The 21,332-nt window shown below is 52.6% G+C and overlaps 1 protein-coding gene across 2 annotated transcripts in view; it reads left to right on the top strand.

Annotated features, from left to right (window-relative positions):
* Window positions 1–13,571, top strand: part of SUFU (SUFU negative regulator of hedgehog signaling) — a 110,828-nt gene extending 97,257 nt beyond the window's left edge. For both annotated transcript variants that reach the window (XM_040254306.1, XM_040254305.1), the window contains exons 11-12: window positions 7,874–7,942; window positions 10,299–13,571. In XM_040254306.1, the coding sequence (XP_040110240.1) occupies window positions 7,874–7,942; window positions 10,299–10,388 (159 nt within the window). In that variant the 3' untranslated portion in view covers window positions 10,389–13,571. The remainder of the gene's footprint in view (window positions 1–7,873; window positions 7,943–10,298) is intronic.
* The last annotated feature ends 7,761 nt before the right edge of the window (window positions 13,572–21,332 follow it).

Raw genomic sequence — 21,332 nt, forward strand, 5'->3', positions numbered from 1 at the left:
GTCTGTGAAGTGTATTTACCATTAATGTAGGCATGCTTTGTGTGTGTGTGTGTGTGTGTGTGTGTGTGTGTGTGTGTGTGTGTCTCTCCTCAGGCTAGCTCCTCCCTCCCCCTCCCCACCAAAATACTAACCCTTAATTAAAACAAACAGCAAACAAAGGATACCAACCAGACTCCCAAGACTAAGCTGAGGTAGAAATGGAAGCCAGTGCTTTAGAGATATTGTGTTCCATAAATTATCTTGCCCTTTTCCACTGTTGTTATTACACTGTTTCATAACAAAATTACTTTGAACCATAAAGTTATAAATACATTTAAACAGTCCCACTTGGTAACATTATATTTCTGTCCATGTGGTGTTGGTAGTTACCTTAGGAAAAGCTCTGAAGTATAGCATTTGAAATTAGCCCGGAACAAGTGGAAAGCAGGGGCAGCACAGAGCTGGGAAAGAGTGAGGGGTGGACCATGGCAGGAGACCCTGCCCCGACAGGTCAGAGGTCATCATCCCTAGCAGGTGACAGTGTGTTGACAGGTCTCAGCAGAAGTGTCCTCAGTGCTTTGCGTATTGAAGGTTAAGCACTTTTTCTTGGGAAAGTAGAAACTAGAGCCTCCCCAGCTCAAGAATAAGTGCCACCCAGTTGCCTTTGACATGCTAGACTCTGAACCTGTCCTTGGAGCCCCGCCATCCCTACTGGAACATCTTCCTGCCTAGGTTGGGGGTAGGGGGTCAGCATCTGCAGTTCTCAGCAGCCTGGTGACCTGGGCCTCCAGAGGGCTCAGCACATGTCACGTTGCTCCTCATTCCCCCCAAAGGTCTGGACCCAACCCTGGTTCCCAAGCCCCTGATTCCCTAGCTGCTGAGGTTTCCTCCCAGCTCTGCTCCCCCACGCCTCCCTGGCAGCCCCTCAGCCAGCTTGAGCACTCGCCCCGCTGACTCCCAGCACATGGTCCCCTCCCAGGCGCTGTTGCCCAGGGAACCGGAGCGGTGGGAACCAGCCGCTGGCCTCGGCATGTTTCAATAAAGTCGCTGTGCTGGGAGCTGCTTAATCAAAGGCCTGTGTTATGGGCTCATTAGTGTGGTCCACCACGGGGGCCAGCTCACAGGGGATCTCCCGGGAAGGCTGGCTGGGGCCCGCTCCCCAAGCATGCACCCGAATTCACCCAGGGGTTTCTCAGGCCCTGTCCAAGGAGCCTTGGGAAACCCTCTGCCCCTGCCCCCAGCCCAGCCCTCCTCGTCTCCCCACCCCCAAAGCAGTCAGCACTGTCTTCATCTGACTGCCAGCATCAGCCCGCCTTCCTCTCTAGGGTCTTGCCACTGTGGTCACAGGCAGCTCCCTGGCTTGTGGGAACCTGGGCTTGTAATTACTTGTGGGCCTCTCAGTCTTCCCCTGGGGCCGCCTGTCTCGCTGGGAGTCTGAGGACCTCCTGGAGGTCTGGGGTCAGGCTCCGGGTCACCAGTGAAGGCCTCGTCCACTGGGCCAGGAAAGACACCGGGCCCTTTGGAGGGAGACCCCAGCAGAGAGACTTGCCTTCACCTCCTATGGGAATCTCTCCCTCATGCTTCTGGATTCCAGGATGTCTCCCTGGCCCCTGTGTGCCCAGGCCTGTGGGGGCAGGGAGGCAGGAAGGAACTGAATGCAGCAGCCCCAGGACTGAAGAAACCCAGACTTCTGTTCTCTTGGCTGCTGCTGGAACACTCTCCGTTGGTCCCAGATGAATTGGGAGGGGCTAGGATGACTTTTCTTGCATCAGCCTTCAACAGCCTTGGAAGCCCTCGCTCCCAGCCTTGGCACCTTGTTCTGGCCTCCAGCCCAGGCCTGTTATCTCTTGGGGAAGTGGCATGGCAGAGACACCCCACATGGGAGAAGATGACAAAGGAGAGCCTGAGAGAGAAAGGCAGAAAGTGAGGGAATCTGGGCCCTTTCTGGGGTTTCTGGAGTAGCCCCAGACAGGCCCCCACACCCTCCAGCTCCTGGGCCGGCACCTGCCTAGAGGCTGCCCCCTTTGTCCAGGTCCGCGCCACCCCCCATCTCTCCAGCCCCAGGAACGTCAAGGCCTGGCGCACAGAAAGGCAGGGCTGCCTGCCACCCCAGGGTGAGCACAGCGGACACTCCCCGCTTCCTGGAGGAACTGGAGAGGCAGGAATCCTCCAATTCCTTAGGCTCTTCAGTTTCCGGAGGTTGACACCAGACTCCTCTGTCCGCCCTACCCTTGGCTGTTTTTATCTCTGCTGAGATGGTGAATGCTGTCAGCCAGCTCCAGAAGAGTACAGGAGGGTCTTTGGACCTGGGGAGGCCTGCCAGCGTCGCTCCCGCACACACCTTCCCCCAGCATTCCTCAGCCCAGTGGCTTTAACAAGCCTCTCTCCCTTGAGTCTGTCAACACTGGGCTGTTAGTCTCTGAGCGGGAGCCTGGCCCAGAGCTGAGTCGTTCATCCGTCCCCAGCCAAGATTGATCTGAAGGGGGAGAAGTCGGCCCCAGAGGTCACTCAGAGGTCACATCACCAAATATGAGAATATTTTTTTTAAGCCCTGCAATGCTTTCTCAGCTGTGTGGTGTCTGACGGCTCACCCAGGTGGCCCCCCTTTCCCAGCCATTCTCTGCCAGCCTTGATGGGAGGCCTGGGCCTTGGGAGAAGATGCCCAACAGCTGTTCAAGTGGGCTTCACTTCTCCAGGCCAGATCTGGGGAGTCACTGCCAGGCTCTGCTCCTCGCCCAGTGGCTGACTCACCCCCCCACCCTGTGGACAAGCCTCAGCCTTCTCCTGTCCCATGCACCCATTTGGACATTGTGTGGAAGACACTTGGTGAACCCTGGCCTATGCCCTGTGCAGCTCCTCTTGCTTGCCTCTGCTATTTCTCCTTCCACTGGTGAACGTGGAATCCGAGAAGACCTTTGCTTGGCTGTCCGAGGGTCCTCATTGTCCCAGGTACAGCCATAGGGCTTCAGTCCAGCACTGTGCCTGGGGAGGTACAGGAGAGAGGACTGAGAGGGCCTGTCGTGGCCTCACCAGCTGCCAGCCAGAGCAGGAGTCTGAGCCCGCTCCTGGCCACCTCAGCCAACCCCTTGCCACCCACTGAGAACAGGAAATGAATGCGGCCTCACTGTGCGGCTGCTGCAGTGGTACCTGCCACACCCGCACCTCTGCCCCTGAGCCTGGGGCTGGGGAGTGGGGGTGCTCCAGGCCATTGTCTAGCTTTTGTCCAGCCTGTTGGTGTTGGGGGGACGCAGACTGGATGGCTTCCTGGTCCCTGCCTCCTCCCTGCCATCATGGGTGCCAGAGTAGCTCCTTGGCAGGCCCTACCCTGTAAACAACACATTTCCTTCCCTGAGAGAAGGAAAGGGAGGGAAAAAGAAAGCCAAACTTGTTGGGAAGCAAGAACAACGTGTCAACACGAAGAGCAAACAAGGCCCCAGACAAAGTGCGGATTGTCACACCGAGGGGAAGGAGTGGGCTTTGTCAGTGCTGTTTGCAGACTCAGAAATATCACTGACCGCAGACATCTGAATCAGATCTGCAGTGGCTGGGCCCCTGCCTGCCCCACCGCCAGGCCTGCCCTGGGCAGGCACGATGAAAGATCACTTTTCAGGTTCCTTCTGGAACTTGCCGGGGCCTGGGGAATTGGGAAGATTGTTGACGATCCTCCGTCTTCACCCGCCAGCCAGGCTATCCTAAGGCACTGGGTGTGAGCGCCTTGGAGTAAGTTGCTGGCCTGTGTTCCAAGCCCTCTCCTTGATCAAAAGTGGAGCCTGAGAGTTGGGGGCAGGGAGCCACTGCCCCCCTCACAGCTCTACCAGTCAGATCTGGTCGGAGAGCTGCAGCCACTAACTCATCCCTGTTGGTTAAACCTGTGCCTAGACCCACTGCCCCTGTGAGTGTGTTTCCCCAGGGTACCCTCCACCAGGATCTTCTGCAGGGAGGGGTTGCCTTTTTAAAATGCAGATCCCTTGACCTAGCCTGAGCTACTCAGATTCAGAAGGTCTGGATGGTGCCTGGTATCTCCAGGTTTTCAAAATCCTCCCCAGGGAGTTTCTTCTCAGATTGCTTGGGGGGCTTCCCCCCTCACTGGAGCGTCTTCTCCCTCCAAGGGCTGTTTGAGAACAAACATAAGCATCTTATGCCCAGTTCTTGGTGATCATGAGCATCAGTGAGTGCTGTTTCATTATTTGTATTATTTCTACTGCTGTTTTCTGGACAGGAGCAACTGTCGCCTCATGTGCACGTTTACCAAGCTGACCTGGAAATCTGCCCCATTGGAAACTATATCGGGGTATGGTTTGCCTTCCTTTCCACTTGGCCAACCTGGTTTTGAACAGCTGCATGTCTGTGATGCCCAGGGTTCCAGCCCTCTTGAGCTGAGCAGGTGGCCAGGAGATGTGTCGCTGGTTTTCCAGGCCATTGGGTTGAAGCCAGAGTCACTTCCACCTCCCCCAGCAGAGAAGAGAAGTCAGCTCTCAGTGTACGAGGCTTCTAGAATTGAGGTGCCCTCCCCAGACAGAAAAAGAGCATCTTCTACCACCGTGATGTCAGGTCACTGCTCTTCTAAAGTCCAGACTTGTCTTGTCTCGACACCCGCTCGTCTGCACAGTGGAAATGATGGTTACCTTCCTCACAGGTTGGCCCTAAGATGATACCAGTCTAGCACTCCATGGGGACCCAGGGAGCTTCAAGAGTCCCGAGTCCCAGAACTGCACAGGCTTTTCCCACAGTTGCATCACAACGGCGTGTCTGTTCCTCGTGAGAGCATCCAGGAGCTGCTGCACCGCGGCTGTCTATCTCCAGTATCCTGTTGATAGGATCTGTTAACATTCTCAGCTCCAGGTCTGAAATATACAAAGAACAGGGCCTGTTTGTTCAATCCAAGCTTCTAAGGTTTAACTCCCAAAGGAAATTAAATTAGGTGCCTGGAGCTATGACAGTCTGTCGTGTTTCTTTGTAGGGAATGTCACCCTTAATATCATGCAGATCTCGTGTATAATTTTCCCCATTCAATTCTTTTAAAATAATGTGAAATTTCCAGCAGGAACGAGCCAATCACCAAAAGTGAAAATTGAGGAGCCACTAGGGTTTGTCTCCCCTTTTCGTCCTGCCATCCCCTCCCCCAGCTGAGTATAAAATGAGTCCACACACAGATATTAATAGTACACACTTGGTAGTTGGTCTACCGAAAGCCACCGTAACTTACACTCTCTCCACCAACTCCACACTTTTGTCAGAAGAACTGGCTTAGGACTGAACTCCTGTTAGTGGGGTTATTTTTCCCATTTCTCCAGCTCTTTGGAGTCTTTCTGTGTGGTCACCATTCCTGTGAACCCTCCCCCATCCCCGCTCACCCCCAGCCCTAGTTACAGTTCAAGGCCTATTTACCTCTCTGGCAGAAATGTCCGCCCTCCCAAGCATTTGTGGGTTAGAAATCAGTTCAGCCTGGCCCGGACTGGAGCCATTGTAATATAATTGGGTTTTAGGTATGCTTGTGTTTGTGCTCACATTTGCAGAGATGGCAACAAGCCCCGGAAATTCCCAAAATGTGAATATGACTTTTGTACTGCTCAAGCAGACTGGTGATAACTGGTCGAGAGACTCCGGGCTTTGGTGGGTGGGGGTGGTGGTGGGGGCCCTGGGATAAGAGCAAGAGGAGCAGAGGCTCCGGCTGTGGGAGCTGGAATCAGTGGCATTGGGCAGCACCACAGTAGTCCATGAGAGGAGTCACCCGGTCACAGCTTAGGGAGCCAGGAGGAAGGTGGGAGAGGGCATCTCAGGTGGGCATTCTCGCAGACTCGCTTTGCCTGTCCAAACTTTGTCTCTGTCTCCACTTGAAGCCTAAGCTTCTCAAACAGAAACTGATGAGGAGATATGGGCTGGTGGTTGGAGCTGTTTTGTCCCTGACTGGGGGCTTGTAGCCTGAGAAGGAGACGACCTTTGGCTCCCTATTAACCCCAGGAAGGTGCTTGTCCAGCTGGGGAATGGACTGCTTTCATGGCTGTTTCCCTAGGGCTCTACTCAGGGCCAGGCCTAGCAGAGGCACCCAGGGAATGCTTCTGGAATCAAGTAGGTTGACGGGCAGGTGACTGGAAGAATCAATACATGAGTAAATGCGGTGAGGGTTGGACTTCAGGATTTGGAAGCTCTGCTTTGCACACTAACTTTAGAGTCCAGACAAGACTGGGACATGGGGACTTCCTGGTGGTCCAGTGGTTAAGACTCCGCCTTCCAGTGCAAGGGGCGTAGGTTAAATCTCTGGTTGGGGAACTAAGATCCTACATGCCATGGGGCAACTAAGCCTGCCCACTCCAGTGAAGACCCAGCTCAGCCAAAAAAATAAGGGCCAGGACATGATCTTTTCTCCGCTGCTCACAAGCCGTGTGACACTGGGCAAATCTCATAACCTGTCTGTGTCTCAGTTTCCTCATCTGAAGGAGATAAGCTCTTTGAGCGGTTAGCACAGTGCCCAGTGTGGTGGTGTGCCCACTTGGGGTAGTTTTCTCATCCCTCGCTCACACCTCCACCCAGTCAACTTCCTGCCTTCGGAAACTTCCATCCTATGAAGTGCCTAGTGAGCCTGCTTGCTTGCCCTCCTTCCTCTGCCATTCCACTTTGTCTGATACACTGACCTATTCCAAATGTTGAGATATATATTCTTATCAGACTGGACAATTCCCTGGGGAAACCTGCTGGTATTTTCTCAAGTCCTGGATCCTCCTCCTTGTCATAGGGGACTTTTCCTGTACCTTGGTCTTCACCTTGTTGTTTCTCTTCCTCTGTCCCCACATCCCACCCAGGGGCATTCAGAGGCTACTGGAGAAAACAAGGTGGGGAGAGCCACAGCCTGGGGTTACAGAAGGGTTCACTGCAGAGGTCAGGAGGCCCCATGGACCAGCATGGGGAAGAGACGGGTGGAGGACAGGATCAGGTTGGGAAGAGGAAAGACATGCCTAGCCTGGGCCCAGTGTGGGACCGGCTTGAAGAGAGGAGCCTGTTGAGAAGACGGCCCTGCAGGTTGAGGAAGTCCTGGGTATCCTTGCTGTTGACCACATGCATGGTTGACTACACACATGGGTGAGGGTGGTGGTTGTGCCCCTGAACAGAGGGCCACGGCTGTTCTCAACAGCAAGCGTGAAGCCACAAGGTAGCAGACTAGAGCAGTGAAGTAGGATAGGTGGGAGGTGCCCTGGAGAAGACGTTTCTTAAAACTTGAAGGACTCAGTGGCTGAATGGGGCTAGCAAGGCAGGGCTTTGGGAGCTTGGGGCCTGAGAAGAGGTAGACACTACGCATGGGAGTTGAGGAGTCCCTTTCCCTTTGGTAAAATGAGAGAGGCTGGTGCAGCTCAGACATTCCTAGAGGTACCTTCCAGGGCATTTCCAGGTTCCAGGCAAGGCTTGTATTCCAAACCCGGACAGATTCCTTTGTCCTCCCAAGTAGGACTGGGGGGACACGCGAACCTTGTTGAACAAGGGGGATGTCGGAGTCACTCTCCCCTGCCCTTCGGCTTTTCTGTCTCCTCTCTACCGTACTGCAACATGCAGGGTGCCCGGACTACCAAATAGGCGGCCTTCCCTGCCCCGTCTCATGTCCCTCCCGGGACCAGCACTGCCGTGTCTCCTGACGTCCTCGCCCTGCTCCCCACTCTCCTGGACGTCCTTCCTTCTCTGCCCCAGTCCCTCTGATACTGTAGGCAGGTGGTGGTGGGAGGTGGGGGCAGGCTGGGGGTGACGGTCAGGGCTAGGCCTCCAGTACTTCCCCTGGTCCTAGAACACATCGCAGTGGGCTCATCGCTCCTCCATGGCCTGAACAGAGGTCTAGAGCTTGGCAATTAGCAAAAAGACCATATACTTTAAACAAATAATAAAAGCCTGTCTTGTGCCTTCTTCCCAGATTCTGTTGACCGAAGAGTTTGTAGAGAAAATGTTGGAGGACTTAGAAGATTTGACTTCTCCAGAGGAAGTAAGCTGTTTGGTTCTCTCTGACAGTAGGTTCCAGGCTCCAGGAGTTTCTGCGTGTGTGCTTGTGTCTGTCTCTGACGTGTGCAGAGAGGCTGGAAAGGAGACCCTGGAGATGTTAAACGGCTTTATTTCACTTCCCTGAACCTCCCCCTGCCCCACCCCCAACCCTTGTGAGGACACCCAGCAAACTGTCTGAATTGCCAGCTCCCGAGAAGCTCATTGAAGAGGAAGCCAGGGCCTTTAGGCTAGTACAGAGTTCTCCTCAGCCCCTGCTGTTCCCTGGCAGGTTCTGAACAGAAAGCCCACGCCTGCTGCCAGAGAACATTCCATGGAGGAGTTCTGGTGGGCAGCAAGGGGCTCCTGCTCCAGCCTCAGGCCACCCAGGAGCCACTCTCCCTCCCGCCTCTGGCCGAGAGCGCTCCCTCTAGGCCCGCCTCTTCCAGGCCCAGCCGAGCTGCAGGCCAGGTGGGGGCCTGTGCTTGTCCTGGCTACTCCGCTGGGGTACAGGAGAGGAGCCCACAATCCCCTTTGTTTTTCTTCCTTGTTCCCGGCATCCTCATTTGTGGGGACTTACCTCATCCTGGAAAGTCCCTTCCCCTCCCCCGGCCTCCTACCAAGCAGCACCCCAGCGGGGTTGAGCCTTCCTGGCCTCAGAGTCCTGCCCAGATAGGTTAGTGGAACATTAGCACACTGATGGTTCTAGGGCTCTTCTGGGCCCTCCCCTGTCCAGGGGCAGAGACAGAGCCTTCTTCTGCCCTTTCTGCCCAGAAGTGTATTTTGGGGAGAGCTCCTTCACCTCTTAGGGGCCAGGCTTCCAAGCCAGCGTGAGGCCAGGCAGGAGCCAGCTTTCAGCCAGGACCCAGTCAGCCTGGACACAGAGGCCTCTGAGGGGTATCCACAGGGCGGAGGACCGTCCACAGGGCAGGACTGGCCTGTCCAGGTCTCCAGATGGACAGGAACTCCTCAGAGCCTGAGGTCACCCCTAGTGGGATAATGTCTTCTCTCTTCTCATTTATACATTCAAAAGTCACTAAGTACCCAGTCTGTGCCAGCCAGTCAACCCCCACAAGTCACCAGCCCCTGAGGTCCGGCTCCCATTCAGTCTGACCAGAGCCGGCTGCCCAGAAGTGCTTCCGGAGAGGCCATGTCGCACAGGGACGGCATGGTGCCAGACTGCTGCTCTCGGCTCGGGTGCTGAGGGGGTGGAAGGGGGGTAGCCAGGCAGGAGGGACAGGAGCCAGAAGGAGCTTAGGAAAGTAGGTCACTAAAAATGACTTTTTTTTTCCCTTCCTGTCCAAGGCTGTCCCCACACCCTGCCCTCCTCTCCACTTTGGTCCTGGCTTGGACAGTCCCCCATTAAGAGGGAGGGAGAGGGAACCAGCCGGGCAGTGTCAGGCCGTCCTCTTCTAGCACCAGCTCTGGGCAGGCTGAGGGCCCTGCTCTTCCCTTCTTCCCAGCTTGTTCCCAGATTAGCAGGAGACCTGAAAGGCAGACCCTGCTCCTAAATCAGGGAGCATCTATGAGCACCAGCTGTGTGCCTGCTGGCCCCATGCAGGGTCCTCGCATACACAGGGCACATGTCAGTCTCTTCCCCTACCCCCTCCAGAAGCTTGAAAAACAAAACTGTAGGCAAATCAGTGATTTCCGGGGAGTCAAGTCGTAAGAACCTGGGCTCTCCTTGGCCACTGCCAGCACCTCTCAGGCTGGTAACCCTGGGAGGCTTGTGAAGATGAACAAGGGGGAGCAGGGTGGGGAGCTCCTCTCAAGTTTGCACCAGGCCCAAGAAGTCACCTCAAACCACACTAGCTCTGCTTCTCCACTCCGACCAAGGCCGAGGCAGGGCCTCCTTTGGGACCCTTTGGCAAAGGCTCCAGAGGGCAGGTTCCAGCGTTCTTCCCTGCCAGCCTCAGAAAGGAGCCATGGCAGGGACAGGACCGCAGAGTTCCAGACCTCAAGCCACTTCCCTGTAGCATCTGCACCCTCCCCTACCCCCCCATCCTCTAGCCCCCGGGCCTCAGGGAGCGGATTCCTTACATGCTTGTGGCCAGAGGCAGAACCAAGGAAGTGAGCTGGAGGGAGGTCAGCCCAGTCAAGAAAGAGTCAGAAAATAAGCCTCCTCCAAGCCCAGTTAATTATTGGCCGGGTGCAGGGAAGGAGGGGTCAGCGGTGGATCCCAGCCTCTCACCTGGTTCAGTATTCGTGACTGAAGCCAGGCAACCAACCGGTGGTCTGTCTTGCCCCAGCACCCAGGAGATAGGGCCTGGGTGAGGGTCCTGGCCTCTCTAGGCAGTGTGGGAAGAAGGCAGTGGATTCTAACCATGTATCCTCTGGTTCTGTGCTTGTTGCCCCCTCCACAGTTCAAACTTCCCAAAGAGTACAGCTGGCCAGAAAAGAAGCTCAAAGTCTCCATCCTCCCCGACGTGGTCTTCGACAGCCCGCTGCACTAGCCTGGGCTGGCCCTGCAGGGGCCAAGGGCGAGCCCAGCTGCTTCCCGGTGACTCCAGTGTAACAACTGCATAAACAAGATTCCTGCAAACACAAGGACAAGTGTGAGAATGACTGCGCAGCCCCTACACCGCAGCCCGCTGGGGTGCCCTGCAAGGCCGCAGGGCTCCCCCTCACCTGAAGCTCGGGGGGGTCTCCGCACCTGCAGCCGGCCAAGCCACATGACCAGGCCGGGGCCCCAGTGGGCTGCAGTTGGGCAAATGTCAACCTTCCCCTCCTGCTGCCACCACAGGTTCTGGTTTGAGATTTGCCTCTGGACCTCTGATGTGCCCCCAGGTGGAGACAGGCCTCATTCCCACCTACCCTCTGCCGCATTGCCCAGCGGGAGGAAGGTGTAGCAGCCACCTACCCTGCCCAGCTCAACTCTGGGAAGCCTTCGGTAGTCAAGCTCTTCTGGCGGTGGAACGATTCCTTTGATCGTGTTTGGTTTTCTTCCTCCTTATTTTATTTTGTAGAAACCGGATGGTATTTTATTGCTCTTCAAAGATGTCCAGAAGCCATGTATATATGTTTTTTTTTTTTTTTAAAAGAACTTTATTTCCAGATGAACTTTCTCATTCTCACAGACAAGGGCCTGGGGCCGTCTCTCCCAGAGCCGCCGCCAGAAAAGGTGCTGGTGTTAGCCTGCCGGTCAAGGCCTCGGAGGAGTCAGCTTCGCACAGAGGCTTTTCTTCCCAGCCAGGCCTGGGGGAGCTGAGACACTCCCCCATGCAGCCTGGAGCCCAGTCTAGCTGGGGCCAGGAAGGGCTGCTGCTGGTTCCCAGATGGACTGGGCCCCCACAGAGTTCAAGATCATCAGGGTCTCTGAGACTTGGTGACCTCAGCCTCATCTTCTAGGCATTTTCCTCCCAACCAGGCCTGCCTGAGAGAGGGTGAAGCTCAGCACTTCACAGACCATCCCCACCTGCCACTCAGGGCCTGGGTCTCCAGCTCTTTGCCACTCCTATCCCATTTCCTCATCCACTGGGCCTCCCAGCCTCTAGGCTGCAGGACTCTGACTTATTAAAAACAGAAGAATCAACCTCTTCACATGTCTTTCACATTAGTTTTGCAAACACTGCACTCTCCCGCCTTCCATGCCTTCCATTCATTTCTGCGTTGATTCATTTCTCATCCTTCATTCTCTCCTTGTCCTGTCTCCTTTCCGGCATCCTGGCCTCTGGTCTTTGGTCCCTCACTCCAGTCCTGCAGATCTCCCGGTCTTCCTGTCTCATAGCCAGCCTATCTCTGACCCATAGTTTGGGGGTTCTTCTGGGGTTGTCTCTCACTTTTGATCTGTAATCACAAGCCCCTCTCAGGCCCTCTTACCCCTAACTCTGGGGATGGCAATTACGAGACCACCCTTCTGGCTCTCCCACAACAGAGTTCTTTTGTCGTCAGGGACCACACAGACAGACAAAATGCCCTGCCCTTGTCTGCAACTGCCACACACACGGACACCACCAGCAGTGCCGAGGAGGCCCATAGGGCACAGGGCACCTCTTATGAGCCATCCAGCCAAAGAGCTGCCTTCAGGGGCCATGAGGGTGGCCAGGCTATTGGACTTCCAAGGGGCCATTTGGGTCTGGCTCTTTCTCTGCTTACACCCTCAGGGCTACCTGGTTAGCGCCATCAAACTCAGAGCTTCAAAGCAGATCCACCTGGCATCTGGGAGACACATACCACCACCACCCCCACCCCACCCCCACCAACACAGCAAAGGTGGGAGCCCCTGTGGACCTGATGTTGGCAGCAGCTGTGCCTTCTGCTCTGAGGACTTTTCCAGAAGGATATTTCCTGGTCTTTACCCACCACATCATCCCCACCTTGAAAACTCTTGTCTTTAGATGTTTTGTGGCCAAAGAGGTGTCATTGACTTGCCTCCTTTCCTTGCCATCCTGACCTGCTTCTCCACAAATTCTTTCTGGGGACCTGCCTCTACCCTGCCTGCTTTGGCTTTGGGGCAGAGGGGTATTTTCTGAGCTAAGTTTTGTGGTCAGTACAGAAGGCAAAAGGGAAGCAGGTGAGCTCTGAGACAACAAGCCTGTGAAGCCTGTGGCTCCTTCCTGCCTTCCCCCACCCCTACCCCAGCCCCTCCTCTTATTGGGAACCTCCAAGTTTCAGCTGAGACCAGCCTCCATCTCCTTTCCCTACAAGAGGAGTGGCAGAGCATCTACCATCTCTGCCCAGACCTCTTTCCCTTGGGTGGTGGTGCCTTCCAGAGGGGGCTCTTCACTGAGAAGGGACCCTCATTGAGGATAAAGCAAGACAGACTGTGGGGCACGTCCAGCACAGCACTTGGCATACGGCAAGCACTCACTAGATGGACCCCTTCTTTCCCTTTCCGTAGCTCTTTGGAAACCCTGACCTGATAGTAAGTTGGGGAGGTTAAGAAGTCTCCCTCCCTACATCTGCCTACATAGGCTTCCCAGATGCTTGCCCCTTCCTACTCCATGTCCCTGTGACTGAAGCTTCTGAGGGGAAGGGGCTTCCTCCATGCTGTTTGCTGGCAACACAAGGTGGACCCAGCCACGGCTCCTCAGGCCCAGTTGTGGGCTGCAGGAGGCCCACGGCCCCAGCTGCCATTCTGTGGGGGTGGAGAAGCTCATGCAGGGTCTCAGGTCTGCCTGGGGAGCTGGTGCCTCTTCCTGCCCTTCTCTTCCAAAGGTGAGGCTTCAGGGCAGGGTCTGGGAAGCCTTGGGGAGAATCTAAAGGGCTAGCATGTTTTAAAAAATTAACGCAAGTTCTTGGGACTGGGTTTTGAGATTGAGAACAGGGAAAAAACCTGCAGGTCCGCCCCTATGGGGCAGACCAGGAGATAATTCCCTTGACTGTATTTTTTTATCTGGTTGTCTTTCCTCGCTGGCTTCCAGGTCCTTGTGTCAAGTGAGGTACCTGGGTCCCTGTTATAAGTCAGGAGCCCTGTAGAAAGAGCCCTCCTTTTGTACAAGTACCTGAATGCTGCAATGAGCAGACTTTTGTAAAAATTTTATATTAGTTTCTAATGTCAATGGTGACTCGGTTCCTGGGGGCTGCAGCCAGCCTGGGACTTTTGTAAGAATTTTTGGGTGACTCACTTAGATGTCGTTTCCTTCTTGTCCCCTCTTCCTCTGTGTAATCTAAGTGCATTAAACATATTTGCAGAAGTGCCTGGATCTTGTGCTCCTTTCTGGCTGCCTGGAGTAGGGGAGCGGAAAGCCTGGGGCCCTGGCAGAGGGGTGGGTTGGACTCAGCCTCTTAGAAGAAGCCAAGATGTGGAAAGGCCCAGAAGACTGATGTTGGGAGTGGAGGGGGTGCCAAGGAAGCAGGATCACGCAGCAGTGACTCTTCAGTCATGCAGAAATGACTTCACAGGGACAGGCTCTCTCACTGGCCTTGAACTCCTCTAAGGTCAAGGGGGTAGGAGGTGGAACAGTCTGGGGTGTTGAGTGAGTGGGTAAAGACCCTCTCTTCTGCCTTGTTCTCCTCCCCTCCTCTCACACACACAAAAAAAACACCTTTTTCCCTGGGAAGGCAGGCCTTCCTCAAGTCCAGTTTGGAGTTCTTATGCCCCTTTCAGCGAGAACAAGAGACAGCAACAATCCCCACCCCCACCCCCACCCCCACCCCCAGCCACCTACACTCAAGCTCCTAATCCAGGGCCTGGGTAGGCTCAGAACCGGCACACTAGCCCACCCTTGCTATGAAATCTCCTGGGCCTGCTCAGGGTGAGGAGGCAGGTGGATCTTCCTTCCCTGAATCACCCAGCTCCTGTCTATCCAGGGCCTGGTGTGGCAAAGCAGAGCCTAGTGCTAGAAGGGGAGAAGCCCCGAGAGGCAGGCAGGAGAGGGGTCTGCACCCAGCCCAGGTCCACGACCCCGCAGGACTGCTCTGGGTCCTCACACATTCTTCCCCTTCCTACTGCGCCTGCTTGTCCATCCTGGGGAGTAGCAGGGCGCTTTTCTTCTGGTCCTCAGGATGGAGCCGTAGTACCCAGGAGGATCTGCAGGCTTGAGAGGGTAGGACCTGAAGGAGTCAGCTCCTGTCTGAAGGGCTCTAAGCTCCCCTCCCTGTCCTCTTGAGAAGCAGCTGGATCTGCGGGACCTGCCTTAGGGGGAGGTCACTACTCCTTCCTCTGTGACCTCCTGCTGAACTGTGGCTGCCCCTACCCCCACCCCAGGCAGTGGGGCAGGTCCTGTCTGGGGCCCTCAGTCTCTCTGGGAGGCAGAGCCAGTGAGCTGGGAGGGTCTGGAGCCAGGCTGACTACCCTGGGGTGGCCCAGGCCACACCCCTTCCCCTTTCTCCCTGGAGACTGGGGGCGGAGTGCTTATCTAATCCTCCTCATCTGACTAGCCTGGAAGGACCCAGGGTCAGGGTGACGTTCCTGCCCCAGAGAAAACAGAACAGGGAGATTCTGTGCTGAAGTGGCTCTGGGAGACAGGAGTAGCTTGGGTTTGTTTCTGGAAAGAAAAGAGTTCCTGGGCATGAAGCAGAGACTCTATCCCTAGATTTAAGGACAGAGGAATCTTCCAAGTGATCTCTAATGTCTCCTCCAAAAGCCTATACATTCCTCCAGGTAGACACCCTACTTGGGGGATCAGGGGACCCACAGGCTTCAAGCCATGGGACAGGGGATGGTAAGAGATTTGCCAAACTGGCCTGACCAGAAGGCGAATGCGTACTGGAAATGAGTGACTCAACCCAGCCTGCCAGGCTCTGAGGTGGGGAGGCCAGCATGGGGTGAGGGGGGTAATCAACTGGGCAGGAGAAGGAAGAGAAGCATCCCAAGACCACAGGGCAGGGAAGGATGTGGTCTGGGAGGGGAGGCCATTTGGGCCCCTTCCATGGGGGTATGAAGAGACTAACCAGCCCCTCCTCCTCAGCGCAGGAAGTCTTCAGGAGAGAGCTAAGGGCAGGATGCAGGAAGGGCAGGAAGACTGCTGGTGGGCATCCATGGTTGGTGTAAATGTAGCTTTCTGAGGAACTTGAGGGGCAAGGGAGACCTTGAGGAGACTGTGATGAGAGCGAAGAAGGAATTCATAGGGCCTGGACTCCATCTTCAGCGTTACTGGTTGGGGCATAGACTTGGATTACCATGATATTGAATGGTTTGCCTTGGAAACGAACAGAGATCATTCTGTTGTTTTTGAGATTGCATCCAAGTACTGCATTTCGGACTCTTTTGTTGATCACGATGACTACTCCATTTCTTCTGAGGGATTCCTGCCCACAGTAGTAGATATAAACTGTGGAAAATTCTGAAAGAGATGGGAATACCAGACCACCTAACCTGCCTCTTGAGAAATCTGTATGCAGTTCAGGAAGCAACAGTTAGAACTGGACATGGAACAACAGACTGGTTCCAAATAGGAAAAGGGATACGTCAAGGCTGTATATTGTCACCCTGCTTATTTAACTTCTATGCAGAGTACATCATGAGAAACGCTGGACTGGAAGAAACAAGCTGGAATCAAGATTGCCGGGAGAAATATCAATCACTTCAGATATGCAGATGACACCACCCTTATGGCAGAAAGTGAAGAGGAGCTAAAAAGCCTCTTGATGAAAGTGAAAGAGGAGAGCGAAAAAATTGGCTTAAAGCTCAACATTCAGAAAACGAAGATCACGGCATCTGGTCCCATCACTTCATGGGAAACAGATGGGGAAACAGTAGAAACAGTGTCAGACTTTATTTTTTTGGGCTCCAAAATCACTGCAGATGGTGACTGTAGCCATGAAATTAAAAGACGCTTACTCCTTGGAAGAAAAGTTATGACCAACCTAGATAGTATATTCAAAAGCAGAGACATTACTTTGCCAACTAAGGTCCGTCTAGTCAAGGCTATGGTTTTTCCTGTGGTCATGTACGGATGTGAGAGTTGGACTGTGAAGAAGGCTGAGCGCCGAAGAATTGATGCTTTTGAACTGCGGTGTTGGAGAAGACTCTTGAGAGTCCCTTGGACTGCAAGGAGATCCAACCAGTCCATTCTGAAGGAGATCAGCCCTGGGATTTCTTTGGAAGGAATGATGCTAAAGCTGAAACTCCAGTACTTTGGCTACCTCATGCGAAGAGTTGACTCATTGGAAAAGACTGTGATGCTGGGAGGAATTGGGGGCAGGAGGAGAAGGGGACGACCAAGGATGAGATGGCTGGATGGCATCACAGACTCGATGGACGTGAGTCTGAGTCAACTCCGGGAGATGGTGATGGAGAGGGAGGCCTGGTGTGCTGCGATTCATGGGGTCGCAAAGAGTCAGACACAACTGAGCAACTGAAATGAACTGAACTGAACTGGACTCCATCTTAGGCCTGTTCATGCTGATCATGCTCAGCCACCTTTCCAGTGGACTCTGAACTCTGTGTTTAGTGCCTATGAAAACAACAACAGAAGGATAAGACCCCCTCCAGACAGGGGAACCTTGAAGATTGTATCTAGGTTACTCATCACCTAAGAGAAACCATATACTATCACCCCTTCCTCCAGACAGGCCATAAATTTTTCTATATCTATTGGAGTATAACCTCGGGTTTATTGATTATTGGCTAATTGTTTGACTGTTTGAGCACATGAGAACATAGCACGTGAATGATGGGGTTATTGGGATTGTATTTTCCTTGGTTTATGTAAGTCTCAAGGAATCTGGAGTGGTGGGTTCAGACACGTACACATGGGGTATAAAAGATTTTCACAAATGCTGGTCGGGGTCTTTGGCTAAGAGGAGACTCTGCCTTGGGCCCGCCGGTGTAGTAAACTGCACTCCATATCTGCATTGTCCTTCTGAGTGAGTTTGTTTCCCGGAACGCGTGGCTACAACAAGAGCAGTGGCTGTACTGGGGCTAGAGAACGAAGAGAAGTGACACTGTTCCTCCGTTTTTCCAATTTCACTGTGGCCACCCCCATTCCATCTCAGTACTGAAAGCACCAGAAGGAAAGAGAAGGGAGCTTCCGGGGTCTCAACCTTGACAAGACAGAAGAGGGCCACCTGAGCAGTGCTGAGCTGCTCTGATACCACTGTGGAAAGCGTAAGAACTAGCTTGTCCTCTCAACTAACGTGCGGCAGGCATCGGATGTTTGCTGGGAGACTCCTCCAGGCCCAGCCTTAAGGAGCTCATAGTGCTTTCGGAGGAAGACGGACAAGGAAACAATTGCAAGAAGAGCCACAAAAGGGGAAGGCTGCTTGCCATCCTACCCCAGCTCCACCTCTCATCATCAGTTTCCCTTTAGACAAGCTAACTCAGCTCTGCCTCAGTTTCTTCATGTAAAAGTGGATACGCACTTCCTAGAGATGCTTTGTTTTGTTTTTAAATATGTATTGATTTTGGCAGCACTGGGTTTTAGTTGCTGCATGCAGGCTCCTTACTTGTGGCCTGTGGGATCTAGTTCCCTGACTAGGGATCCAACCTGGGCCTCCTGCATGGAGTCTTAGCCACTGAACCACCAGGGAGGTCCCTCCCAGAGTTTTTGTAAGGATCATAGTAATTGCTTAGTTAGCATTAACACTTTATTAAAGGGCTATGCCAGTTTGTTAAAGGGCTTCCCAGGTGGTGCTAGTGGTAAAGAACCCACCTGCCAATGCAGGAGATGTAAGAGACGAGGGTTCAATCCCTGGGTTGGGAAGATCTCCTGGAATATGAAATGGCAACCCGCTCCAGTATTCTTGCCTGGAAAATTTCATGGACAGAGGAGCCTGGCAGGGTACAGTATGTGGGGCCACAAAGAGTCGGACACAACAGAGTGACTGAGCGCACACACACACACACAAGCCAGGATATGGACACAGAGAAGGTGCCCAACCCAGTCTGGGGAGATTTAAAAAGGCTTCCTGCAAGAAGTGACATCTGAGTTGAAACCTGATGCTTAAGGATAAATTGGACAAAACAGGGTGGGGTGCTGTACTTTGAAAAGCTCTCCAGGCAAACAGAACAACAGGGGCAAAGTCCCCAAACTCTTCTCAGGAACTGTGGAGTTCAAATTGCCTAGAGTAGATTGCTTAAGTCTTCCAGCTTTCACAGCAGGATCATCCCCCTACCTGCTGGGTGGAGAACGTATTGAAAGAGAGGTAGATTGGAGGCAAGGTGACCAGTCAAGCCTAGATTAGACTAGAAGCAGTAGGAATGGAGAGAATGGGATTCATTCATTGATACAACAAATATTTGTTGAGCATCTACTCTGTGTGAGGTCCCATCAGGGATACAGTATTTAAAAAGTCCTTTCACAGATCTTAAATCTTGGTGATGGAAGATAGTATTTTTAAAAGTAGGACACATAGAACATGGAGCTATGTGCTAAGGAGAAAAAATGCAACAGAGAGAGGACTGAAGGAGAGGCACGTTTTAAAATATGGAGGTCATGAAAGGCCTCACGGCCTAGGCATCACTTGAACAAAGGATCTCAGTGACAGGAAGAAGGGTGCAGTAGGGCTATCCGAGGGAAGACAGATTCAGACAAAGTGAGGTGCAACTGTGAAGAGCCTGGGGGCTGGGGCATGGGAGACACACCAGGTATACTTGAGGAACAACAGCGGGGAAGCCAGTGTGGCTGGAGCAGAATGAGGAAGGGGACTGTAGATTACTTACACAGAGGCCAGACCTTACACAGACCTTAAGGTCCTGTGTAGGACCTTACAGGCAATTATAAAACTTTGACTTTTATTCTGATGGAAGTGGGAAGCCATTGGATGAGTAAGCAGAAGAGTGACAAAATCTGACACATTTTTCAAAGATTACTCTGGCTCTTCAGTTGAGAATTGACTCCAGGATATAAGGGCAGCAGGGGCTTTCCTTGTGGCTCAGCTGGTAAAGAATCTGCCTGCAATGTGGAAGACCTGGGTTCGATCCCTGGGTTGGGAAGATCCCCCTGGAGAAGGGAAAGGCTACCCACTCCAGTATTCTGACCTGGAGAATTCCCAAAGACTCGGACACAACTGAGCGACTTTCACTTTCACATAAGGGCAGAAACAGAAACCAGTTAGGATCTACTGAAATGAATAGACAAGAGTTTGTGGTAAGTTATGGAGAGGTTAAGAAGTAGTCAGGATTTGCCAACATCTTGAAGGGGCAGCAGGTTGGGAAGTGAAGAGGATGAAGGTTTTCATTTCCAGTACACTGAATTCAAGCTACATGTGGGACATCTGGGTGGAGAGCACAGTTGGCTACATGAATCTGCAACCAGGAGGGTGAGGATCTAAGCTGGAGACTGATTGGGTAGTCATCAGTATATAGACAGTAGTAAAGCCTTAGTAGAAAAACACCTACTTCTGCTTTATTGACTACGCCAAAGCCTTTGACTGTGTGGATCACAACAAACTGTGGAAAATTCTTAAAGAGATGGGAATACCAGACCACCTTCCCTGCCTTCTGAGAAATCTATATGTAGGTCAAGACTCAACAGTTAGAATGGGATATGGAACAACAGACTAGTTCCAAATTGGGAAAGGAGTACGTCAAGGCTGTATATTGTTACCCTGCTTATTTAACTTATATGCAGAGTACATCATGAGAAATGCCCACCTGGATAAAGCACAAGCTGGAATCAAGATTGCCGGGAAAAATATCAATAACCTCAGATATGTAGATGATACCACCTGTATAGCCGAAAGCAAAGAGGAACTAAAGAGCCTCTTGATGAAAGTGAAAGAGGAGAGTGGAAAAGTTGGCTTAAAACTCAACATTCAAAAAATGAAGATCATGGCATCCGGTCCCACCCCTTCATGGCAAACAGATGGGGAAACAATGGAAACAGTGACAGACTTTATTTTCTTGGGCTCCAAAATCACTGTGGATGGTGACTGCAGCCATGAAATTAAAAGATGCCTGCTCTTTGGGAGAAAAGCTATGCTCAACCTAGACAGCATATTAAAAAGCAGAGATATTACTTTGCTAACAAAGGTCCATATAATCAAAGCTTGGTTTCTCCAGTAGTCATGTATGGATTTGAGAATTGGACCATAAAGAAAGATGAGCACCAAAGAATTGATGCTTTTGCACTGTGGTGTTGGAGAAGACTTGAGAGTCCCTTGGACTGCAAGGAGATCCAACCAGTCCATCCTAAAGGAAATCAGTCCTGAATATTCATTGGAAGGACTGATACTAAAGCTGAAGCTCCAATACTTTGCCCACCTGATGTGAAGAAGTGACTCATTGGAAAAAGACCCTGATGCTTGGAAAGATTGAAGGCAGGAGGAGAAGGGGACAACAGAGCATGAAATGGTTGGATGGCATCACCGACTCAATGGACATGAGTTTGAGCAAGCTCCGGGAGTTAGTGATGCAAACAGAAGCCTGGGGTGCCGTAGCCCATGGGGTCAGACTCAACTGAGGGACTGAACTGAACTGAAAGCCTTAGGAGTAAATGAGCGAGCAGGTGTAGGTTCATAAGAGTGTGGAGGGCAGTCAATATTTATGAGATAGAAACTGGAGAAGTCTGTGGTTAGAAAGATAAGGAGACAGAACAGCATGATGTTATAGAGGTCAAGGCAAGCTGTCTAGAACGGTGAGAAATTAGTGGAGTCCTTTAGATCATCCTGAAGGTCATTCATGAGGAGGCCAGAGAAGGATGCACCAATCTAGACCTTGTTTCTTTGCACCATCTTTCAATCAAGGAATTGAAGATTCGTGTTTGAAAGTCACTTTCTCCTTGTTTATTCACTGATATGCATGCATACGTTCATTCACTCAGCATAAGACCTCCCATGCAAGGGGATGCAAAGTACTAAAAGATACAGGCTCTGTCCTTGAAGGACCCATATTAGCCACCCAATCAGGAATAAAGAGATGAAGTTCCTAAAGTAGAGAGGCTCTCTGGTTTTATGAAAGGATCAGACTCATGGGTCATTTTGAACTGGGCTTAAATCTCAGGTCTACCATTTAGAATAAACTCATGAATCTCAAATGCATAATCTTCAGCACAAACCTCCCCTGAGTCTGT

This window comes from Oryx dammah, unplaced genomic scaffold (genome assembly GCF_014754425.2).
Source record: "Oryx dammah isolate SB20612 unplaced genomic scaffold, SCBI_Odam_1.1 HiC_scaffold_14, whole genome shotgun sequence".
Classification (NCBI taxonomy): Eukaryota; Metazoa; Chordata; class Mammalia; order Artiodactyla; family Bovidae; genus Oryx; species Oryx dammah.